General features: G+C 40.1%; 1 protein-coding gene across 20 annotated transcripts in view; it reads left to right on the forward strand.

The window, feature by feature from the left end:
- Window positions 1-23,544, forward strand: part of CELF2 (CUGBP Elav-like family member 2) — a 648,498-nt gene that overhangs the window by 435,309 nt on the left and 189,645 nt on the right. For all 20 annotated transcript variants that reach the window (XM_042470481.1, XM_042470499.1, XM_042470478.1 and 17 more), the window contains one exon: window positions 6,951-7,147. In XM_042470481.1, the coding sequence (XP_042326415.1) occupies window positions 6,951-7,147 (197 nt within the window). The remainder of the gene's footprint in view (window positions 1-6,950; window positions 7,148-23,544) is intronic.

Below are 23,544 nucleotides of genomic sequence, written 5' to 3' on the forward strand. Positions count from 1 at the left end.
GGGGGCAAATTAACTTACTTGCTAATTAGCTTACTTGCTGTTCACCGCTATGATCTTTGGAATAGCGGTATATAAATAAAACAAATTACTTAATGCGATAGCGTTCGTCATCAGCCCATTTCATGATCTGTCTGCCTCGTTAACAGGAACGCTTGATAGTTTGTAATGCAGGATTTTGTATATTATACAGAATTCAATGCATGCAGTTCCTTAATCCAGCTCAAGGTTTTCAGGGCAGAGCATTTATTTTTAAAAAAACACAACCTAACAGGTAATACATTCTCACATTTAAAATATTCGTGAGTGGAAACTTCTCTACTGTATACAGCCCTGCCATTATAAAAAGCCTCATTATTATTATTATTATTATTATTATTATTATTCAGACTGTGTTGAAAGTGATTTAAAAAAACAAAGGAGGAAATCAGTACAGAGCTGCAAATACTTATTTGTTGTTGTTGTGTGTCTTCAAGTCATTTCCAAGTTAAATGCAACCTTAAGGCAAACCTATCATGGGGTCTTCTTGGCAAGATTTATTTAGAGTGGGTTTGGCTTTGCCTTCCTCTGTAGCTCAGAGAGTGACTTGCCCAAGGCCACCCAGTGAGTTTCCATGGCTGAACGGGGATTTGAACCCAGAGTCATAGTTCAGCACTCAAATCACTACAGCATTGTGGCTGTTTGCAAATACATATAAAAACATTAATTTCCAGTCATTTTTTATTATTATCAGGTCCACACCAGAAAATACCTGAAATTAAAAAAAGAAAAATAAAAATCCTTAAAACATTTATCAAAGCTTACAAAAATGTGGTTAAAAAACACAACTGATCTTGAATTGCCAAAGACATAAAGTTGGAGATTATCTATATTTTTTTATTTTTAGTAACTTGGAGAAGGTATTAAAACAGCTGTAGGAATCATGAGGTTCACTGATTAAATTGTATGTGTCCATTTGTCTCCATTGGTTGCCCTAAAGTCAGGACTGGGTGTCCAGTAGGACACACCACTGTTACATCCCCCCCACTTCATATCCACGATCCTTTACCCATAAATTCAAGCATCCACAGCTTGAAAATATTTAAAAGATATATAAATTGCAAAAAGCAAAACTTGATTTTCCTATTTTATGTAAGAGACACTATTTTACTATGTAACTGTATTTAATGGGTCTTGAGTATACATTTATTTTGGTATCAATGGGGTGTCCTGGAGCCCAACCCCAGTGGATACCAAGAGTCTACTGTACTCAAGTTTCACAGAATCCCTGAAAGGACATCTGGAGCTTCTTCCTGTTTTGTGCCCCTTCTCATTTTATTCTTTTCCTCACCACAATCCAAATGACCCAGGAGGAAGAGAGAAAGTAGCATCAATGTGCCTAACCGGTGGCAGAAGGAGCCAAGGTTAGGCACGTTGCAGAATTGGTGATCAAACTTTTCATCATCGGTTTTGAAAAGTGCCTTTCATGTTCTCTCGGCTCCCTCCAGGACCTGGGAAAACTGCAAAAATAAAAAAGTTAATTGAGGCATATTAATGCGTTCAGGTGTGCTTATGCTTCAGAAGAGATGAAGCAGAGATGCCTAAATAATTTCCCTTTGCACAAGTTTGTAGCCTTGAGGCAAAGAGTGTACACACGGTCTCCCTGTTACAATATTTAATTTGTTCCATTTTTGTGACTAAAGTTCATCTTCTTGTGTGTTTTAAGGATTGCATGTTAGCAATGTTATGGAGATAATACCACCACTTGGGACAATTCCCTGACCAATGACAGGAAGTTCCCCACCTTTTCCTGACCCCTGTTCCATGTTGCCAGCTTTTCCATGTACCTAGTTTTAAAGGTTTGCTTACAGCTGGGCTGCCTTAAGCATGATCAATATACAACTAGTGGACCTCTCTTTACTGTTTTTGCAGGTTCCAAATCCCAGCTTCTGCCGAACGATCTGCAGAGATCTCTACAACTCTAACAACTAGCTTGTTAAAAACAGAGACATAGCCATGTGCATCTGGAATATCAGTATACAAAGGGATTTTGCATCACCTTTGAGACTAACTGTGAAAGAAGTTGTAGCATGAGCATTCATAAACTTAATCTGGGTACATTTGAAGAAGCAGACTTAGGTCTACAAAAGCTCATGCTTGAACTTCTTTCACACATTTAGTTTCAAAGGTGCTGCAAGATGCCTTTGCATATAGTAAAAATCAATTCAACTTGGAATTTTGCAAATAAAAAAGGTCTTTAGGGCCTGTTCAGACTATTTAAACACACACACATACACACACATGATATTGCATGACAAAAAGCCTCATTTCTTACCCTTTAGAGAGAGGAGAAGCATTTTTAATCCACACAAACCTCTCCAGCTAGCAAAGAAGGCAGATAGAAGAGAGGTAGCTGGGTAGGCAATTTCGCCAAAAACATTCAGATTTCATAGACAATTGGCCAATTTTGTGTTTTTGCTCTGGACACCCAGTTGAGCATGCCTTGTAAGGTACAGTGTTCCAAATATTGTATTGTTCCATAATAAATGCCCTGTGCTCCTCTGCCTATCTACTGTAGAAAAGGAAACTGCCTTTATTCAAAACTAGCAAACAGCATCAGTTGAAAAAGTGGAGCTTTTTGCTGCAGTGTATCCTGCAAAGAACCCAGCTTTTAAGTACAAATAAAATAGTTCTATTTATTTTGTGAAAGGGGGAACATCATCTTGTTGTTTAGAAAATAAAAAACAAAAACAGGAACTTTAGCAACAGATAGAGTGAGAGCCAGAAATATTTCCTCCATCTGTTTTCCCCTAGCATTACATTTACTTTTCAACTAAAAGGAATGCCTTAATTGGAAATTTCATCATGAACCTAATTCCAGAATTGAGTTACAAAGCAATTTATTAATTTATTAAATTTATTAACGCTAAAATAATACTAAAGAGCCAGCAAATACAGTATTGTGAAATTTAGTTCATTCCAAGGGTTAAATGATAAGGGCAGTTCGGAAGATGGGTGGTTCTCTTTGTATCCGTGTGGGTTTTCTGTGTTCTGCATCATACACCACAAAGAGGTTCTTCACCTGTCCTGGGAAATTAAATTTTTAAACATCTTACCCTAGAACTCTCACTTGGATGCATGTGGAAATAAGTAATAAAGGAATAAATCAGTAATAATCATGCTTGGCACTTTTCAACATCATTCTGGTAAGCCTTTTAGTGCAAGCATTTAACGTAAATCTGAATGGACATTTAACATAAACATAATAGTTATTTTCCCCCATCTAATGTAAATGCAATTGAATGAGATGTTTTAGATGATTAACAATTAACTAAGCCCATTAACCATCCTTATTAACTTTTCCATCTCAACAAATTTGCTGCAGAGATGGAGAAAAGCCACTTTTGCTGTCAAACACGGTGCATGCTCACCATGCACCTTAATTACAAAACCAATTACAAAAACAGAAACCTCAACAAAAGCACAATTCTCCTTGTAAACAACTTGTGTCAGTCGTCTGCATCTGGTTTTAAAGGAGGGACTTTTTTTAACCGCTGTTTCTACAGCAAATTCAGCAGTATGGGGAATGCAGTCAATTAAGGCGAGGCTGTTAATGGGTTTTGCGATGATGATGAACCCACTGGCTGTACTGGGTAGGACTAAGGCTTCTGGATGGGGCAGACCAGCAACATCTGGAAAACCATACTTTGCCTACCCCTTGTCCTAGATGGATAAATAGCAATAGTATTTACATTTCTATACCGCTTCATACAGAACTCAGTACTGTAGTCTCTAAGCAGTTTATAACATGTATGCTAATTGCCCCCCACAAGCTGACTCCAGCCTCATTTTAGTGACCTATGGAAGGATACCAGGCTGAGTCAATTCTGGAGCCCTAAGAGCGAGCTCACAACCTTCTGGCTGCAATACTGGCTCCAGTAGTGGCACTTAACTACTGCACCATCAGGGCTCCCTGTGCAGTAGATCAGACTCGCAGAAACAACTGGGATGGTCATATGTTGATGAGATTTGCAACATTCTAAACAGCATGTTGGATTGGTAGATTTATCTCCCTGCACAAATTAAATAATTGTGTTTCTTTGGAATTGTTTTGGTTTTGTAGATTCAATGAGTTCACTGGTCCCTAGGGAAGCTGTCCTCAGGTACATTCCTCTCTGGCCCCAAAAAGGTGGAGAGGGCTTGCTCCATAATCATTCCTTCATTAATATGTGGTTGTTTGGACCTGAACAGGACCTAGTCATGATGGTATCCTCTTTGCAAACTTCCTTGCTGAGTATGCAAAAGTATCTTGTAGCACCTTTAAGACTATGTGAAAGAAGTTGTAGTATATGCTTTTGTAGACTTGGTCTACTTCAAATGTAGGGAGAGCTATCAACCCATTTCCTTTTTCTTTTCTTTTTTCATACCTCTCTTTCTCTCTTCACTACTGGGAGAAAAAGAATGTGTAAGATGTTTTTCTGGCCATAAAAGTATCAGTGTTCTTTCTGTTTTATTTTATTTTTATTTTATTTTATTATTAGCCTTCCTCAACATAATATCCTCTAAATGGTTTACAGTACAGCTGCAATGTCCCAGAAAGCACAGCTAATGATCATGGGTGGCGGACATTGCAGTCCAAAACATCTAGAGGACACCATCTTGGAAAAGATTTATGGTTCTGAATACTTATTGGCCCAAATACAATTTTGTGCCTGAGGTCAAAAATCCAAATGGTTCCCCCATACTCCCCCTCTCTCCACCCCCAAACATACACAAACACAAACAAATAAACACAGAAACTCTTACCAGAGAGCAAATCCCTCCAGAAGTTGTCCTATGTGAACATAGCTGAAATGAATAAAGGACTTCTATTGAGTACAGTACAGCGTCTAAATGGAAGCTTCCCCTTTTGAGTTGTATTCTAAGCATCAGCTGTGGCTATCCTCCATTTTGCCATCCTAAACAATGACCAATTACTCATTTGCTTCGTCTTCCTCAAGATGGGGTTTTAATACTCCTTTGTGTTTGCATGCTTTGGGGGGAGGGGGTTTTAAAATATTTATTTATTTATTTATTGGCACAAGAGGTGTTTTAAGAACAGCTTTCAAGCAGAGAAACAACAATTACCAACTGAATGGCCAGCATCTGGGCTGAAACTATGGTGTTCACATATCTAGCTTTAGAGAGGACTGTCTTCTTTTTGAAGATGGGCCTGCCCATACCCAATTTAGAGATAAAGAAGCATAAAAAAGAAGTTCCATCTAAACATTAGGAAGAACTGTTTGACTGTAAGAGCAGTTTGACAGTGAAACAGACTGCCTTTAGAGGGTGTTGGACTCTCCTTTGATTAGAAGTTGATGGCCATCGTTCAGGAGTGCTTTTATTATGTATTCCTCCTGCATGGCAGGGGGTCAGACAAAATGGACCTTGTGGTCACTTCTAACTCTATGAGTCTATTATTCCAAGAAGCAAAATGCAGGCAGAGGCCTTGAAATTGCCCATCATTCACACCTAGACAATGGTAGGCTGACCAGGCACATGGGTCACCTAGTAACAATCCTCCCTGCCTTGGTGAGCTGCATTGTGTCTCTAGTTAAATTATAGTAATTATTTCTAAATGCAAATTCACAGGAGTAAATTTTATGCAAATCGTTTTCTCTTTAGCTTCATGTTTCCATGGTCTGTCTCTGCTTTTAGACAGGGTGTGGAGTAAGTGACACCTTTAACTGGAACACATTGTTATCCCAACTTTTTATAAGTGTAAGCAGCTTACCAGTGGTGGCTCAAGCCTACCATGTGGACTACTTCAAGCAGAGGGATTTAGACATATAGAGGAAGGCATGGATTGATGTCTTGATGGTTCAGCAAGACATTTTAAAGAACTCTCTATAGCAGGGAGCAATGTTATTTGAATTCCACTGCATGCATTCAGGTGTTTTGGGTCATTCAGTGCATTAGCAGCAAGAGATCGACATGGCTAGACTATTTTCCCATTTTATGTAGAAATCTGAAAGCACAGGGATGGGCCTGTGCTTTCTGCAATCTCATCACAGGAGTTTTGCACTGTGAAATAAGTAGCTTGCCAAATGATTGGTATTCCTTACATGTGGCCTTCTAAATTTACAGCCAAAACACATTTGCACAGGGAGTAGGCTGGGAAATCAAAACCCAGTGAACATTTCAGCAACGGGGAGAAATATTCATGCTGGTGGTGCTCTGTTTTGCAGAAAGTAGTGGAATGGTAATGTTAGTCCCCAAGCTCCTTGAAGTGAATACCCTCTAACATTTCACAGGGGGGAAATCAGGATACATGTGGCCTATCGCCATCAGAGTGTAGTCAAAATGCCAAAAATTAACAATGAAAAATAATACATCAGCTGAGAGAGGTTGTAGCTGTTTGCTTTTGCCCGAGTCTCCTGGGAAGGGCAAGAGTTAATTAACATTAATTAATTAATTAATTATGTTATTCTGTTAATTAATTCACAATGAGTTAATTGAGTGCAAATTACTGTTGCAGTTTGAACTCAGTTTGTAGCAGTAGAAGTCAACTGAGCAAAAAGATGGAAGGTGGAGGAGGAGAGAAAAACGGGGACATTTTAAAAGTAACTCCAAAAGTGTGATAACAGAAAATTAATTGGGACTCTCTCTGCCAAATAGGGACAGTTAGAGGGACTGAAAATAGTTCTTTCTTTTGTAATCCATGAGCACTGTTGGTGATTCAAATTTGCTACCCTCTTTGTATGTCATGGATTGAAGCAGCAGCTTGCTGAGAATGCTAGTTGGAGAATAGCGTGATGACAAATTTTTAGGAGTTTTTGTTCATGGCATTAACATGCTATTTTGTTGATGGTAGTGATTCATCACTCTGGAAGGGGCAGCCTTTTGCTTTTTGTTTTCTTCTTGCTGGTCAGAAATGGCATTATTTCAAAAATGTTCCTTCTGATAACACTCGCCTGCTCTCTTTTGTTTTCTAGTAACGGCACAGCTAACAAGATGAATGGAGCTTTGGACCACTCAGATCAACCAGACCCAGATGCCATTAAGATGTTTGTTGGACAAATCCCTCGTTCGTGGTCAGAAAAAGAGCTAAAAGAACTTTTTGAGCCTTACGGAGCTGTCTACCAGATCAATGTTCTCCGAGATCGGAGTCAGAACCCTCCCCAAAGCAAAGGTAGGATAATATTGACATGGTGGGATGAGAGTATAGTGGGTGTGCTTGGAGGGAGGGAGGGGATGCTTCTACTATTAAAACTGTTCCTGGTCTCAGTTTTTTCTAAGGATCTCAGAGTCTAGGGAGGGTAGTACTTGGAGCATATTATACCACACAATATTCTAGCAGATTTTATGAGAAAACAAAATATTGACTAAGTTGCAGATTTAAATGTCTGTGCTTTGTTCAACCGGAGTATAAAGAACTTCTGCAATATTTCTTACCCACAATGAGAAATGATGTCCTGAGGTGTTAAGACACCTCATCAAAAATTGTCACCTATCATAAGATCTTTTCTCTGGTATGAGAATGAAAAGCAAGCACATTTTTTCTCCATTGACATTTTTATCGCAAATAAAATACAATAAAATAAAAATATGTATTTGGCTCAAAACAATTTTTGTACAAAATCCCATGGCTGGAATTGTGTTAGCTATTCTCTACTAGAGTAGACCCATGGAATCAATTATTGATTGATGGGTCAACATCTAAGTAAATCCAACTGATTCAATGATGGTTCTTGTCAGAATGCACAACAGGATTTAGGTCAAAGCTTGTGCTTTCTACAAAATGCAATCAATTTGTGTTTAAAACAATTGCAAAAAAGTCCCCAGAGTTTAAAAAAATCATTTTAAAAAATAGGAAACAGTTGCATAACCGCATCAAGAAAAACTGAAATATTTTGTTCTTATGTACTCTCATGTCTGCTCAAGTGAGTAGGTACATGATTCATGATTCATGGTCCATTAAGGTACATGATTGGCAGAATCGAAGCATTCACTATTCTGTTGCAGAGATGAGAATTAACCAAAAGGCATGAGAACTTGAACAGCTGCAACTCCATGGTCAGCTTATGAAAACCCAGTTTTTTTTTCCTTGATCTCTTGGGGCTGTTTTTCACAATGTACAGCAAGAAACCTGGGTCTGCCAACAAATGCATTGCCAGGGAGCTATCAAGTGTATCTGCAAGATGTGTGTTTCCAAATATCTATTTTGTTATACTCATGTTTGTTGGTTTATAGACACACTTTAAAAAAAAAACAGCAGGAATTGGATCCATGATCTACATCTTGCTAGTAAAATGACTCCTCTGGTGGGAAGTTCCTCCACCCATATTTTATGAATCTTTCCCTATCCCTGCTCACACTGTAGCTCAGCTCATATCACCAGGAAGTTGACATTCCTGATTATATGAGCATTTTCTGAGCAGCATATTACATAGTCACCATTTACCATGGTTCTCTCCTCATTCATCTAGCCTTTAGGGTGAGCACAAACAGTTATGCCTGATGGAGTTTTGTCAGTTCTTTGGCATCATTTTCCTTTGCCTCATCCTTTGCATCCTTTGTTATGTGCACCTAGGTTTTACTCTCAGCTTAACTACTGCTCAGATCAAAATCCATAATTTTGGCCCCAAACCTGCACTCAACTTATACATAAAGTCAACTTATACTTGACATGAAGTCAACTTATAGTTGCTCGGTGCGTACAAAATGGTGGCGCCCGTTCTACACGGGCGCCGCCATCTTGACGTCGTGGACACCTATCGTCCGCACGTCACGTGGCGGAAGTGACACCACAAGCGTGTGACTAGCGACTTGCAGTGCCACTTCCAGGATGCAAAAAGAAGCCACTTTTTGAGGCTTCTTTTTGTTGCGTCCGGGAATCGCGCGGTTTGTCTGCTGCGGTTCCCGAACGCAGCAACCAGCGGCGCCGGCAGAGTGCCGTTTTTGGGCACTCTGTAACATGCCTTTATATGGTAGTTTGCATCCCTGACATTCCTACTAAGCTACATACTGAGAGGTTGTTCCCTCCCCCCGCCACCCAAGTTTTATGGAAGTAGTGCTGATTCTAACACACTGAATCATTTCTTTCCTGTAAGAGAAAAAGAGTTTGTTATTGATTGGTTGCTTTTTGTTGCCGTATTTTTAAAAAATATTTCTTACCTTCTCCCAGGTCTTGTAAAGATCACTGTTAAAGATAAAGTTTAAAAAGCAACAACTTGGCAGCATGGGATGAAGTAGTGATATGATTACTTGCTCTGTTATTATCTTTCTGGGATGTTGCCATAAGGCTATTGTGGGAAACAGTCATATTGTAGTTGACTCAGTCATAATATGGAGATTCAGGAATTATTGGAGTGGGCTGAAACAGATACAGTTGGCCACCCATATCCACAGATTCTGCATCCATGGCCTCAAATTTAAAAAAAAAAAAATCCAAAAAGCAACTTCGCTTTTGCTGTTTTATAGAAGAAACACAGGCAGCTCCATATAGGGCACATTGTAGTAATGTAAATGGGATGTAACTGAGGCATGTACCACCATGACCTAATGTGATGGAGTTGACTTGAAGGCGCATAGCAACAACACCACTCCTTTTCTAATTGGTATCAAAAACACCTAATTTATTCACTCACTAATATTAACACATATCTGAGCTTCAGTGATAGAGAAAGCTACACACACACACACACACACACAGAGAGAGAGAGAGAGAGAGAGAGAATATCCAAGGCTGGACCCTTTCTCTCTCTTTAAAATTCATACTGCCTGCATGTTTTTATTCTTTTAATGTGATCCAAGAGACAGTCTTAAGTCAAGGCTATGTGCTCTTTCTGGTCCAGCTGCTATGAGTAACCTGTATTGTGCTATATCTTATTTTGTTGTAAACCGCCGTGATCATAGGAACGGCGGTATATAAATAAAATTTCATTTCATTTCATTTCATGAGTGACCAAAGTTCAGTTTCTTGAGGTCACTCAAGTGCTAAATGGTGCTTGTATTTAACTTTTTACAAATCAGAATTTCTAAGTTGCAAAAATATTTTCCCATTATTAAGAAATAGTTTTAAAAAAATAGGGCTGAGCTGAAATGCATATCCCCCCCATAGAATCTTCCCCCCAGTCCCAAATTTCACTTCCATTTTGGCAATCTGTCACTGGAAATTATGAAAAGACATGGAATATTGCTCTGTTGTGCAGGAGAGAGATAGAATGTGTGTGGGGGGGGGGGTTAGGGGATTTGTTGCTGTTGCTTTGACAACTAAACCAGCGCCTTTTGTTTTAGGCATCACTACTGGGCAACAAACAAAACAAGCAATGCAATGCAAGTTGACTTGTGTTGTCTGGAAGGATGTCTCAGCGTGGTTTGATTTCTCAGTCCTCCCTTGTCCTCTCTCCCAAATTAACAGTGAATGTAAAGCAAAGTCTCCAGGTGCCCTTCATAGTATTGCAACACAATCACAACACAACACAACACAAGCCCTATTGTCTGTATGGTCATCATCTTGATTATTTGTGGGGAAGCCTCAGCGAAGAAGGAATAAGATAAAGCCTTGGCCAAAATAAGGAAAATGTGGAGTAGGGTGTCCACTGGAATAAGTTATCCAAAACCTACAAGAGGACATGGTTTTAAATGAAATTATTTTATTGATTGATTGATTGATTGATTCATTGTGGTTTTTCAGGCTATGTGGCCATGTTTTCAAAGAGTTTATTCCTGATGTATGAAAGCCTTTAACTTCATATTAATTAATTAATTTATATGCCACCTTTCTCCCAGAAAAGGACCTAACATGGTTCACAGTTATTAGCTGGAAGCCCACTGGTGTCATGTACTTGTAGGAGTTTTGTTCGTTTGGTTAGTTTTGTTTTGGTGTATTGTACAACAGATGTATGCAGTTCCTGGTTGAGTAAGAAGAGTTTCATAACCATTTTACATTAGCCGAACTCCTATTATGAATCTTGATTAGAGTAGATCCATTGAATTAAAAGGATTTACAGTGTGCTGCCTCATCATTCAACAATTGATTCAATGAGTCTGCTTTTGTTGGGACTCTCAATATGATTCCAAATAATCCAGTTATGAGTTCTTGAATGGCATATAATCCTTATCGGTGCTTTCAGAGTGCCACTTGATTCACTGGGGTACAGAAACAGCTGCTCTGCATCCCCCAGTACACAATGGGACAAGAAGCAGAAACACTGACAGATACACATTTGGTTGCACAATGTATTGAGCAGAAGGGTGGTGTGGAGCAGCTATGTTGTATCTTAAAAAGGAGGAAGGAAAGGGGAGGGGGGAAGAAAAGGAAACATGGCATCTCCTTTAAACTGTTGTGTGTCTTCAAGGCATTTTCAAATTATAGCAATCCTAAGGTGAACCTATCATGGAGTCTTCTGTGGCTGAGAGTGTGTTACGGCTACCGTACTTGATAACTTTTTCAGAACAAAACTAGAGATGTATAACATCAGGCATGGACTGTATTATTAATGTCTGAGTTCAGACATCATACCTACTTATAATCTATGCAGCTAACCATTGTCTAGAAAGAACTCAAGCCATGATTTGATTCCATAAACATGCAATGACCAAATTTTAGAATGGCTTGCCGGGCCCAGTACAAGGTGTTGGTTATCACCTTTAAAGCCCTAAATGGCTTGGGTCCAAGCTATCTTAGGGACCGCCTCCTCCCGTACAATCCTCCCCGCGCTCTCCGGTCCTCTGGGAGGAACTTACTACAGCCTCTAAAATCTAGGCTTGCGGCGACCTTCCAGAGGGCGTTCTCTGCTGTCGCCCCCAAACTCTGGAACGACCTGCCGGATGAGATCCGTCACATAACATCATTAGACAGCTTTAAAAAAGCGGTCAAGACGGATCTCTTCCGGCAGGCCTTTCCAGATTAACCATCCCGGCCCAGGTTCCTGATTCCCTCATTCCTCCCGTGGCTCCATCTTAGTGATGGTTGAGGATCAACAGAGGGATATCAGGGTTTTTAGTTTTTAATTGTTGTTTTTATGCATTGATATTGTGTTTTAATATGTTATACTGTTTAATACTGTCTTAAGGGGGGGAGGGATAAAGTGTTTTTAATTGTCATATTTTATATTTTACTGTTGTTAACTGCCCGGATTGGTTTGCCAGAGGGCAGTAGACAAATAAATATTATTATTATATTATTATCTTTGTTTTTCATATACTAAGCATTCTGTTTCATGCATCCAAATGGGACCCCCCCCCCCATCATCATGGTGCAACAGTCTATGGAGACTGAGTTATGATTAAACAGAGAGTCTGTGAACATCTAGAAAGCAATGCCATAATCACAAAAAGTCAACATGGGTTTCAGAGAAACAAGTCATGCCAGACAAATCTAATCTCTTTCTTTGATAAAATTACCAGCTTGGTAGATGAAGGGAATGCTGTGGATATAGTATATCTTGATTTCACTAAGGCCTTTGACAAGGTTTTCCATGACATACTTGCAAACAAGCTTGTAAAATGTGGGCTAGACAAAGGAACTGTTAAATGGATCTGTAATTGGTTGACTGGCCGAACCCAAAGGGTGCTCAGCAATGGCTCCTTTTCATCCTGGAGAGAAGTGACCAGTGGGGTCCCACAGGGCTCTGTCCTGGGCCCAGTGCTATTCAACATCTTTATCAATGACCTGGATGACAGAATTGGGAGCATACTTATCAAATTTGCAGATGACACCAAATTAGGGGGAATAGCTAATACCCCAGAGGACAGGATCAAGATTCAAAATGACCTGAATAGACTAGAAAGCTGGGCCAAAGCTAACAAAATGAAATTCAACACGGAGAAATGTAAGGTATTGCACTTAGGGCGGAAAAATAAAATGCACAGATATAGGATGGGTGACACCTGGCTGAATGAAACTACGTGTGAAAGGGATCTAGGAGTCCAAGTAGACTACAAGTTGAACATGAGTGAACAGTGTGATGCGGCAGCTAAAAAGGCCAATGCTATTTTAGGCTGCATCAATAGAAGTATAGTGTCTAGATCAAGAAAAGTAATAGTGCCACTGTATTCTGCTCTGATCAGGCCCCACCTAGAATATTGTGTCCCGTTCTGGGCACCACAATTCAGAAAGGACATTGAGAAACTGGAGCGTGTCCAAAGGAGGGTGACAAAAATGGTGAAGGGTCTGGAAACCATGTCCTATGAGGAACGACTTAGGGAGCTGGGGATGTTTAGCCTGGAGAAAAGAAGGTTAAGAGGTGATATGATAGCCCTGTTTAAATATTTAAAAGGATGTCATATTGAAGAGGGAGCAAGCTTGTTTTCTGCTGCTCCAGAGAACAGGACCCGGAACAATGGATGCAAGCTACAGGAAAAGAGATTCCACCTGAACATTAGGAGGAACTTCCTGACAGTGAGGGCTGTTCGACAGTGGAATGCACTCCCTCGGAGGGTGATAGAGTCTCCTTCCTTGGAGGTCTTTAAACAGAGGCTGGATGGCCATCTGTCAGGGATGCTTTGATTTGGATTTCCTGCATGGCAGGGGGTTGGACTGGATGGCCCTAGTGGTCTCTTCCAACTCTACGATTCTATGATTCTATGATTCTATGATTCTATGTCAGTTCAGACATCACTGCCAAAGAATGGTGAGCTCAAAATCTGGTTTCCAAATTCACTTTAAACCAGCATTACTAACTGTTTTATGCTAGCCAATTGCAAACCATGATTTAAGCAATTTAGATATCATACCAAACTACCGTTGGTGCTAATAATGGTTAAAAAACTAAACCATGGTCTGAGTTTCTACATTTTTTTATGCAAACCATAGCTTAGTCCTCATTGTCAGTTTTCCTTAGCTCCTGTGCTTCTTTGGAACAGCAATCTCAAAATGTGAACTGGTGCCATACATGGTTTGTCAAGACATCTGATCAAACCAAAATAGGCCCAAACTATGGTTTGCATCAAAAGAAGCAGTGGTTTGAGAATTGGACTCTAGAGATCAGGGTTCAAATCCTGGCTCAGCCATGCAAACCTACCCGGTGACCTTGGGCAAGTCACACTCTCTCAGCCTCAGAAGATATCTTGACTTCAGTAAGGCCTTTGACAAAGTTCCCCATGATATTCTTGCAAACAAGCTTGTAAAATGCGGGCTAGACAAAGTAACTGTTACATGGATTTGTAATTGGTTGACTGGCCAAAGCCAAAGAGTGCTCAACAATGGCTCCTTTTCATCCTGGAAAGAAGTGACCAGTGGGGTCCCACAGGGCTCTGTCCTGGGCCCAGTGCTATTCAACATCTTTATCAATGACTTGGAGGACAAAATTAGGGGCATACTTATCAAATTTGCAGATGACACCAAATTAGGGGGAATAGCTAATACCCTAGAGGACAGGATCAAGATTCAAAATGAACTGAACAGACTAGAAAACTGGGCCATAGCTAACAAAATGAAATTCAACACAGAGAAATGTAAGGTACTGCACTTAGGACGCAAAAACAAAAAGCACAGATATAGCATGGAGGACAACTGGCTGAATGAAACTATGTGTGAAAGGGATCTAGGAGTCCAAGTAGACCACAAGTTGAACATGAGTCAACAGTGTGATGCGGCAGCTAACAAGGCCAATGCGATTTTAGGCTGCATCGATAGAAGTATAGTGTCTAGATCAAGGGAAGTCGTAGTGCCACTATATTCTGCTCTGGTCAGGCCCCCCCTGGAATATTGTGTCCAGTTCTGGGCACCACAATTCAAAAAGGACATTGAGAAACTGGAGCATGTCCAAAGGAGGGCGACTAAAATGGTGAAAGGTCTGGAAACCATGCCCTATGAGGAACGCCTTAGGGAGCTGGGGATGTTTAGCCTGGAGAAGAGAAGATTAAGAGGTGATATGATAGCCATGTTCAAATATTTGAAGGGATGTCATATTGAGGAGGGAGCAAGCTTGTTTTCTGCTGCTCCAGAGACTAGGACCCGAAGCAATGGATGCAAACTGCAGGAAAAGAGATTCCACCTCAACACTAGGAGGAACTTCCTGACAATAAGGGCTGTTCGACAGTGGAACAAACTCCCTCGGAGTGTAGTGGAGTCTCCTTCCTTGGAGGTCTTCAAGCAGAGGCTGGATGGCCATCTGTTGGGGATGCTTTGATTGTGATTTCCTGCATGGCAGGGGGTTGGACTGGATGGCCCCTGTGGTCTCTTCCAGCTCTATGATTCTATGATTCTATGATAGCAATGGCAAGCCCCCTTTGAAGAAACTTGCCAAGAAAACACCATGATAGCTTCTCCTTTGTGTCACCATAAGTTGGAAATGACTTGAAGACACAAAACAATGACGACACCAACAACAACCAACATGGTTTGCAAACCTTTGGCAAACCAACCATCATTTCTCAATGCCAGCTTCATGCCACTCTATAGTTATTGTTCCTTTACACAACATTTCTGATTTGGTGGGTTTGTTGGGGTGTGTTAACATGAAAGAGCATTTGGAAGGGTCCAAGAGGTGGGTAGTTGCCAAAGGGATGTATTCTAGTTGGTTTTACCACCTTGCAAGCATTTCAGGTCTTCCCACTATCTTACATTTCAGAATATTTGATTACTTTTGTGGGCTTGAAAAACAATAAAGGCTGATAAAAGGATCTCCTTGAGTTCTCATGAGAGGTTGTTGCTTATGCTCCTTACAGCCCTTGTCAAAAACAACCGCCGGCTCCCATTTTCTCCTCTGCTGTCATTACCAACTGCCTCTTCTACCCTCTAACTACAAATGTCCTACTTCACTTGTTTTCCTGGATTCTCTGTGCTGCTGCCAATTCTGTGTGGCAGCTGACGGCAGAAGCAAAGTATTTTCTTAGGCACTTATCCTTCAGCTCTTTCTCTCAGAATTGAGCTGAAAGGTTCTCAGTTCTACAGACCTAACTTCTGTAATTGGAACAGGTTTTGCCATTTTGTCAAATGTGAACTTTTTAATTTGTCAATTCTTTGAATTTAGATCTGCAGTACAACTTTCATTATTCTTTGTTTCTCAACTGGCATGTTGTTTTGTTTGGGGGAGAGGAGTTAGGTTTTATTTAAATGCTCCTTCCTCATTTTGAGATTTAGAATTATTTTGGAGAATTCATATTTTTGTAACTTTTGTATTCTTTATTCTCACACAGTAATGACATTATACCGTTCTGTCCCTGGCTTTCCACTCCACCAAATGCATTTGCGGAAGCAGGCGTAAATTTACAAAAGTTCAGACTGCCAACTTCTTTCTTTTGGTTAGTCTCAAAGATCTCTTTACATACTGATCTTACAGCCTGACATGGCTATATCTTTGAATTCTATTGATTTTTAGTATTGAGAAAATAGGACAAGAAGAATCCTGAACTGATGAGAATCTTTGCAGTTTAGGACTTATTCTGTGCAAAATTCACACATGGTTGTTTTACACAGAAAACAACACTTTTTGCATAGGAAATAGCATTTTCTACATGGAAAATAATGATTCAACCCAGAATTAATTCCTGTGCAGAAGATGTTTGGGAATTTGTTCTATGTAAAATTGACACATGGTTGATTTGTATAGAAAACAGCATTTTCTGCTCCAGAATTAATATTTGTGGCGTGAAATATTATTTACTGTGCAGAAAACTGTTTCCTGTGCATAAAATACTGTTTTCTGCACAAAATGTCCACATGCGGATTTTGCGCAGAATAACTCCTGAAGTGCAAATAGCCTTTGAAAACTCCATGGTTTCAAAGACTTTCTTGCATCAATCAGAATATTGCTGAAATTACTCATTGCTGCCTTCAAGAAGAAACTTACATCTTATTTATTGCATGAGAAGAAGAAGAAGAAGAAGAAGAAGAAGAAGAAGAAGAAGAAGAAGAAGAAGAAGAAGCAGCAGCGCCAAAATGGAGTGGGACAGCAGTGGCCTTCTCTGTGCCTCTCTGCATATTGCAATAGCACTTCCATTATCTTCCTGAAGGAGATGGTCATAAAAGCCTGCCTTTTGTCCAATGGATTTTTCTAGCATGGCAAAAGGCTTGCTTTCATCTGTGAAATGGTGGATAGTATAGCAGGAAGAACTGCTAAGGAATACCTGTGCTATAAGCTATATTTCAAAGGCAGGCAATGGCAAACCACTTCTGAGTATTCTTTGCCTATGAAAACCCTAAGAAATTATTGGGGTCACCATATGTCAACAGGCAACTTGTAGGCACAAATACAAAACTCACACAGACACACACAAAAATATATGGGGAATTTTAACCCACATTAGGAGTAATTACCCTAAGGCATGCTTCTTCTCTCCCCCCCCCCCTCCTTTTTGCTATTCTTTGCTAGATAAGTGGAAGTGTGATCTTCTTAAAAGTAGCCCAGCAATACTGGAGTTAAATACGTTGTCTTCACAATGTTGAAGCATGGACAAGGTTTTAGAGTAACTAGTGAATTCCACCCCAGCTGCAGGCTGCCTATTTTATAATTGCCAAGGCAGAATATTGATTGTAGACTTATTAAAATGAAATGCACATATTTGCACAAAATAGAATGTGCAAAACAAACCTGTCTAATGAAGGTCTCTCCCCACCATCACTTTGTTGCTCTTGCCCTTCATTCATGCTTGGTTAACCACATCCTCTACACCTTTCTCTGTAGAAGCTGAAGGGGGAATAGATAAGATTGCTTTTTCTTTTCCTTTTTATTGGGTAAACCTCTATTGCCATTTGATCTTCTCAGATCATTTCATTCCCAAATCTTTCTGTTTAATAGTTCTTGGTTTTCGAAAGAAACAAGGCAACATGTCTTTCTGCTCAGGGGTCTTCTTTCTCCCATTCTGTGTTGTTACCATTTGACATCATTGTTCACTGTCTATGATATCACAGAACAACTGCAAACATACAGGCTAGCTGGAAGACCATATCTCCCTTTATGAAGTCTTTAAGATTATCTGGAAAGACCCTTCTCTCTGGCCCGCCAGCTTCTCAGGATCCTTTGATGGAAACAAGGAAGAGGTTTTTTGTGGTGGTTGCTCCCAAATTTTGAAACTCCCTCCCTGGAGAGGCCAGGATGGGCCCATCATTGCTCTCCTTCCATCAGTTTTAGAGTAACTAGTGAATTCCAGCCCAGCTGCAGCCCACCTGTTTTATGATTGCCAAAGCACAATATTGACTGTAGACTTATTAAAACCAAATGCATATATTTGTACAAAATAGAATGTGCAAAACAACCTTGTCTGCTGAAGGTCTTCCCCTCCACACTTTGTTGCTCTTGCCCTTCATTCATGCTTGGTTAACCACATCTTCTGTAGCTTTCTCTGTAGAAGATGAAGGGGGAATAGACAAGGCTGCTTTTTCTTTTCCTTTTTACTGGGTAAACTTCCATTGACATTCAATCATCTCAGATCATAACAGAATTATTACTTTGTTGTTTAAATAAGTGCACCTACAGTCATGGAAACAAAAATATAGGTTGATGTCCCAGTTATATATTTTCAAGTGATCTCTGACTTATGGTTATCCTATCCTAGTGCTTTCTTCAGCAGTTACCCAATCGGCTTCTACAGCTGAGTTGAGATGTAAACCCTGGTCTCCCAGAATCATCATCTAGCACATGAACTACTACACCACAATGGTTTTATAGATGCTACATGATTCAGAGAGATTGGGAAGAGAATGGGTTTTTTAATGCTATGAAGGGGAGAAGGACCATTAAGGAGAATGGGAGTAGGATGGAGAGAATTCATGAGTTATCAGGGATCTGAGATGATGAAGTCAAGAAATAGAACCCAGATTCCCTATGTTAATTCATGGGACTTGCTCTATTTTTCATCTGACTCATCAGACAAAGAAACACACTGCTCAAGCACAGTCTCAGCAGATATCAAGGCCTGTCTTGTCTCCCCTTAACATCCATATCTGTCTGTTTACCTGTCTGAATGATTGCTATCAAGGACCACATGAATTTGGCTCACACTAACGCTGAACACTGCTCCATCAAGGTCATTATTGTGTAGACTGAGGTAGACCACCATTGGCCATCCAGATGGACATGACTGCATCTCTCAGGCTTCCTCACCACTGGATATGCTGGCTAATGCTACTGTAAGTCAAAACCATCTGAAGGGCCACAGTTGAACACCTTTGGTTTAGACTTAATGTGAGACCTTCTTCATGGAAAATATTGTTACAGAACTACAGTCCCTCACCCTGCCTGCTTCCCCATAGGCTCATATTTTATTGAACCTCCATTGACTCTTACACAAGGGATTGGGTGGTTTTGGTAGTAAAATTGAAGGAGCTGGAAGACTGACAGTTAGCGAGCCAATATAACAGGAAACCCAGGGACATGTAGAATACATCTTACATTTCACTTGTACTTAATCCCAAAGGGCCTCAATGTAACTATAGCAGTAACAGAAGACAAAGAAGGACTCATGTTTTTTCTCCTGGACATTTAGTGCTAGATTTTTGCATTTTTGTGAGCATTCCTCCTAATATTTTTACAGTTTTGACTAATAAACCCCTTTTCTGACAGCAATTTTGCTAATGTTGTGTTTTTGAAATGTCATTTTCATGAGTCTATTCATTTTGTGTGCTATTTCCAGTAATATGTCCCATTTTTATCCCCTCCCTTTTATTGAGAGAACTCAGATGACAAAATTGTACATGTGCAAATTTCAAAGGCTAATTAGATTTCAGTTTATGAATCAGTTTGAAGGGTTGTTAGGGGGCATTTGATGCAAAATGTAAATCATTGAACTATTTCTCTCATCCCTAGCTTGACCCTCTCCTGGAAGACAGGTAATATGAAAGGTATTGAAAAAGTCTGGTCCTGGGCAACACTTTCTTTTATTGCCAGCCCAGATTCATTTCTTTTTCAGTTCCCCATTCCAAGCAACTTTGTGTCTATCCTGCTTACTACTCAAAGCTTGAGTAAATTATCTATGATATAAAATTCCCATAATCCACCAGTCAGTATGGCTACTTGCCATGCTGGCTGGGGCTGCTGGGAGATATAATCTTTAAAAAGTAACTTTTCTGAAATCTGTTTTCCATCCCACCAGCTTTCTGAGTCCTAGCATCACAAGACCTATTGACTGGTGGAATTTTGAAACTGGGTAGATAAGAGGAGTGAATGGGAGCCGGCAGAGGTTATAGGTTAGGCTGGTGATTGGAGCTGCACAGCAATTGGCATTGGAGATCGATACCATTTCACTCTCTCCCTAAATGACTTTTGTAAGAAAGTACTACTAATGCGTAATGCAAGTTTATGGATAAAACACGATGGGTTGCTGAGGGAAGAATCTACGAGATGTGGAGGAATGTGTTCACCTTAGTGCTGGATAGAAATGACCTTCAGAGGAGAGGGGGGTGAGAATAAATGTGAGGTTTCAAGTCAAAGGATGCATTGAAGATGTTCTGCAGATTAGGGGAGCCATAGATGTCATGAAAAGGCAGAGGCTTTGAAACAAGCTGGAATAATGTACAGTGTGAGCTGAGACATATTTGGAACAAGGCATTTTGAACCTCTGTGAAGGAAGGAGGGGAGAATGATAGCACACTTTTTTTCTAATTGCATTCCTCCTGCTGTTCCCAGCATTCAGATCCATTCTGTAGGAAACCAGGCATGCAGGAAAGGGGGGGAGATCACATAAAAGGACCATAGGAAAGCAAATGGGAACCCTCAAAGATCTGCCAAGGTTAACCTGTGGTGAAAGTCTTGCTATAGAAAGGTCTTCTTGCATCAGCTTTAAAAAAAAACGCTCAGAAAAGAGCAGCTTATACTTGCCCTGAGATGTGAAGGAAGGAGGATGTGATTGAATGACTGAAAGGTATGTCTGTGTGCTCTTTCAATTATTTTTAATACTTGCCCTACTGATAGTGAAGCAGCAGCCTTTTATATGATTCAAGAGGGAAACGAAGCATCACGGAGTAGTTTTCACTTTTCTGGGCCTAATGTTCACTGTAATGGTGCCAGCATTTGACATGGGCACCTGGCATTTGCAGGAGACTGTACCGATTCTGATGATCTGTCTTAAAGCTTGCCCATACAAAGGAAAGAAGCAATAATCCTGATGGAGAAATCAGGCCTAGGGAGAAGGTTCTAGCCAAACCTTTCCCTGAAATGATATGATTTTTATGATTTTTATTTTTTTAAAAAAAGTGAAGCACTTTGTTGTATTGAAGGCACACAATCATTCTTGAATCACAATCCAAGGGAATTGATCTTTTTTGAATCACAGTTCAAGAAGGATATTAAGAGGCTGGAGGAGGGCAACCAAGATACCAAAAGGTCTGAAAACTGTGAAGGAATGGGTAAGGTAGCAGACAGTTGCTAACTTTAAATACCAGAAGGGTTGTCATGTAGAAGACAGAGTGAGCTTGATTTCTGCTGCTCCAGTAGGTTCACATTACTGTACATGAAAAAAGATTCCACCTAAACATTAGGAAGAACTTCCTGATGGTAACAGCTGTTCAACAGTGGAGTAGACTGCCTCCTCTTTGAGGATCTTTAAAACAGAGTTAAAAAGCCATCTTTAGTTGTGTATTCCTGCATGGCAATTCCTTCATGCCTTTGCAGTCCCTTCCAACTCTATGATTCTGTGTGATCCACTGCCTTCATTTTACCTCCTCTCCCGTAGCTACTCTCTTGAGACAGGTTCGTGGGAGGTGATGGCTTTGAGTCGAATGTTGTGCAACTTCCAGACTTGAATCATCATTATCTCTCTAAAAACTACCTACTTGGGTGAAAAAACAGGAGATGGCAATTTTAGAAGCACCTAGATGGCTAGAATCAAAGATCCATCTGCAGTTTTAAGTTACCACAATGCTAAGAAATTTCATGACAGCCCTACCCATCGCCAGTCAGAATAAGATCCTGTCTACATTGGTCAGAATGCTCTGGGGGAACCAGAATATTCTGGCCCTAGAGATGCCCTATCCTTCCACAGTTACCTGGCACTCCCATTGCGATGCGGGCTGGCTGTTCACATGAGTGTCCTGCTGAGGTACCCAGTGCTGGTACCATCACCACAAGTTGTTTGGCTGGGAGGTCAGAACAAGGTGCCCAGCTTCGATCACATAGCTCAAGTGACACATTACAGCAGCAGTGGCACCATTGGGGAGCTCTGTGGGACACAGTTTAAACAGCCTTCATTGCAACAGAGAGCTCTGTATTTTCAAGGTCTGTTTACACCAGAACCAGGGTTTGGAATGTGCATCATCTGGACTCCCTTCCAAAAAGGTGGGGGGAGGATATTTTATTTGACCTGTGCAGACAGGGCCTCTGCCATCTTCAGGATAGGTGACCAGTGAGGGTTGGGGGGATTTCTTCCCAGTACTGTACCCATGCTGGCCAGTGACTGTCATGTTCTTTAAGGAATTGGGTCATATTATAACAAAGAGTTCTTGGAGGGGAAAGAGTACATAAATTAAAACAGAACATTTCCATTAGATTGTTTCAGCTTTTCCCTTGCACCTCATTATTGCCTAATCTATGCCCATGAGTATGTAGTTTTAAGTGGGATGTGTCAGTCTTTGACATCATAGATTAAACTCAGTGGTGCATAAATGTATGATTATGTGAAAAGGGAAGAAACAGAGGAGAATCTACTATCTCATCTGTTAGAGCTTGGATTTTAACTAACGGATGTTCTGCAAGTAGGGCTGTGTCTTGTGGAAGAGTAAAATTAACTATAAAGAGAAGGGTATTTGTTTGTATAATAAGCTGTGCCTTAGCAGAATTAACACTGAGTGACTTGTATTTGAAAGAATAAATGAACTGTAAATTGTATTGGGAAAGTTCAGGCTGGCATGTTTCTGTTGCATTGCTTTTAATGAGCCCATCCAATTAGTGATCTTCAGGAAAGATACCATAGATCCATGATTAAACTTTTAATTACTTTTTAGCCATAAAGCAGAGATGCAAACAATTGCACATGGTAATTCAAAACAAACTTCAGCTGGACTTATTGGTGGGAGAGAGAAAAACCCAAAGAGTATAACGGTTGCCTTCTTTGGATGAGGATTTTAAATGAACCTAAAGGCCTGTGCAAATGTTGCACACACCTGGAAACAGCCAGGAAACTGGGGACTTGGACTGAACATATCACAAGATGGAATTTGACTTGGAATTATAAATATCTTCTCCTGAGCAGTGCTGTGATGATAAAAAGGGAATGGATTTGTGTGGAAATATGAATCCTTAAAGTAACAATTGTTGTTAACCTTTTAACTAAGCAATTCTTCGTTACGTTCCTTCTTTAAAGAAGCAACAAGTAATCTTAACAATTTTCTTCCCACTCTGTGAAAGTCTTTGAAAACTGTGCAGTTTTCAAAGCCTAGCTACAATTTCAAACTTATTCTGTGTAAAAGTCACACAGAATAGAAAACAGCCTTTTCTGCACAGGAAACAGCCTTTGCTGGGCTGAAAACAATATTTCAATATTATTTTCTGCACATAATGCTTTGTTCCCTGTACAGAAAATATTTTCCATGCAAATAAACCATGTGTGAATTTTGCATAAAATGTATCCCAATTATAGCATTTTTCTGTGCAGGCAGATGATATTTTTCCATATAAATAATATTTTCTGTGCAGAAAATGCTGT

This window comes from Sceloporus undulatus, chromosome 5, assembly GCF_019175285.1.
Source record: "Sceloporus undulatus isolate JIND9_A2432 ecotype Alabama chromosome 5, SceUnd_v1.1, whole genome shotgun sequence".
NCBI lineage: Eukaryota > Metazoa > Chordata > Lepidosauria > Squamata > Phrynosomatidae > Sceloporus > Sceloporus undulatus.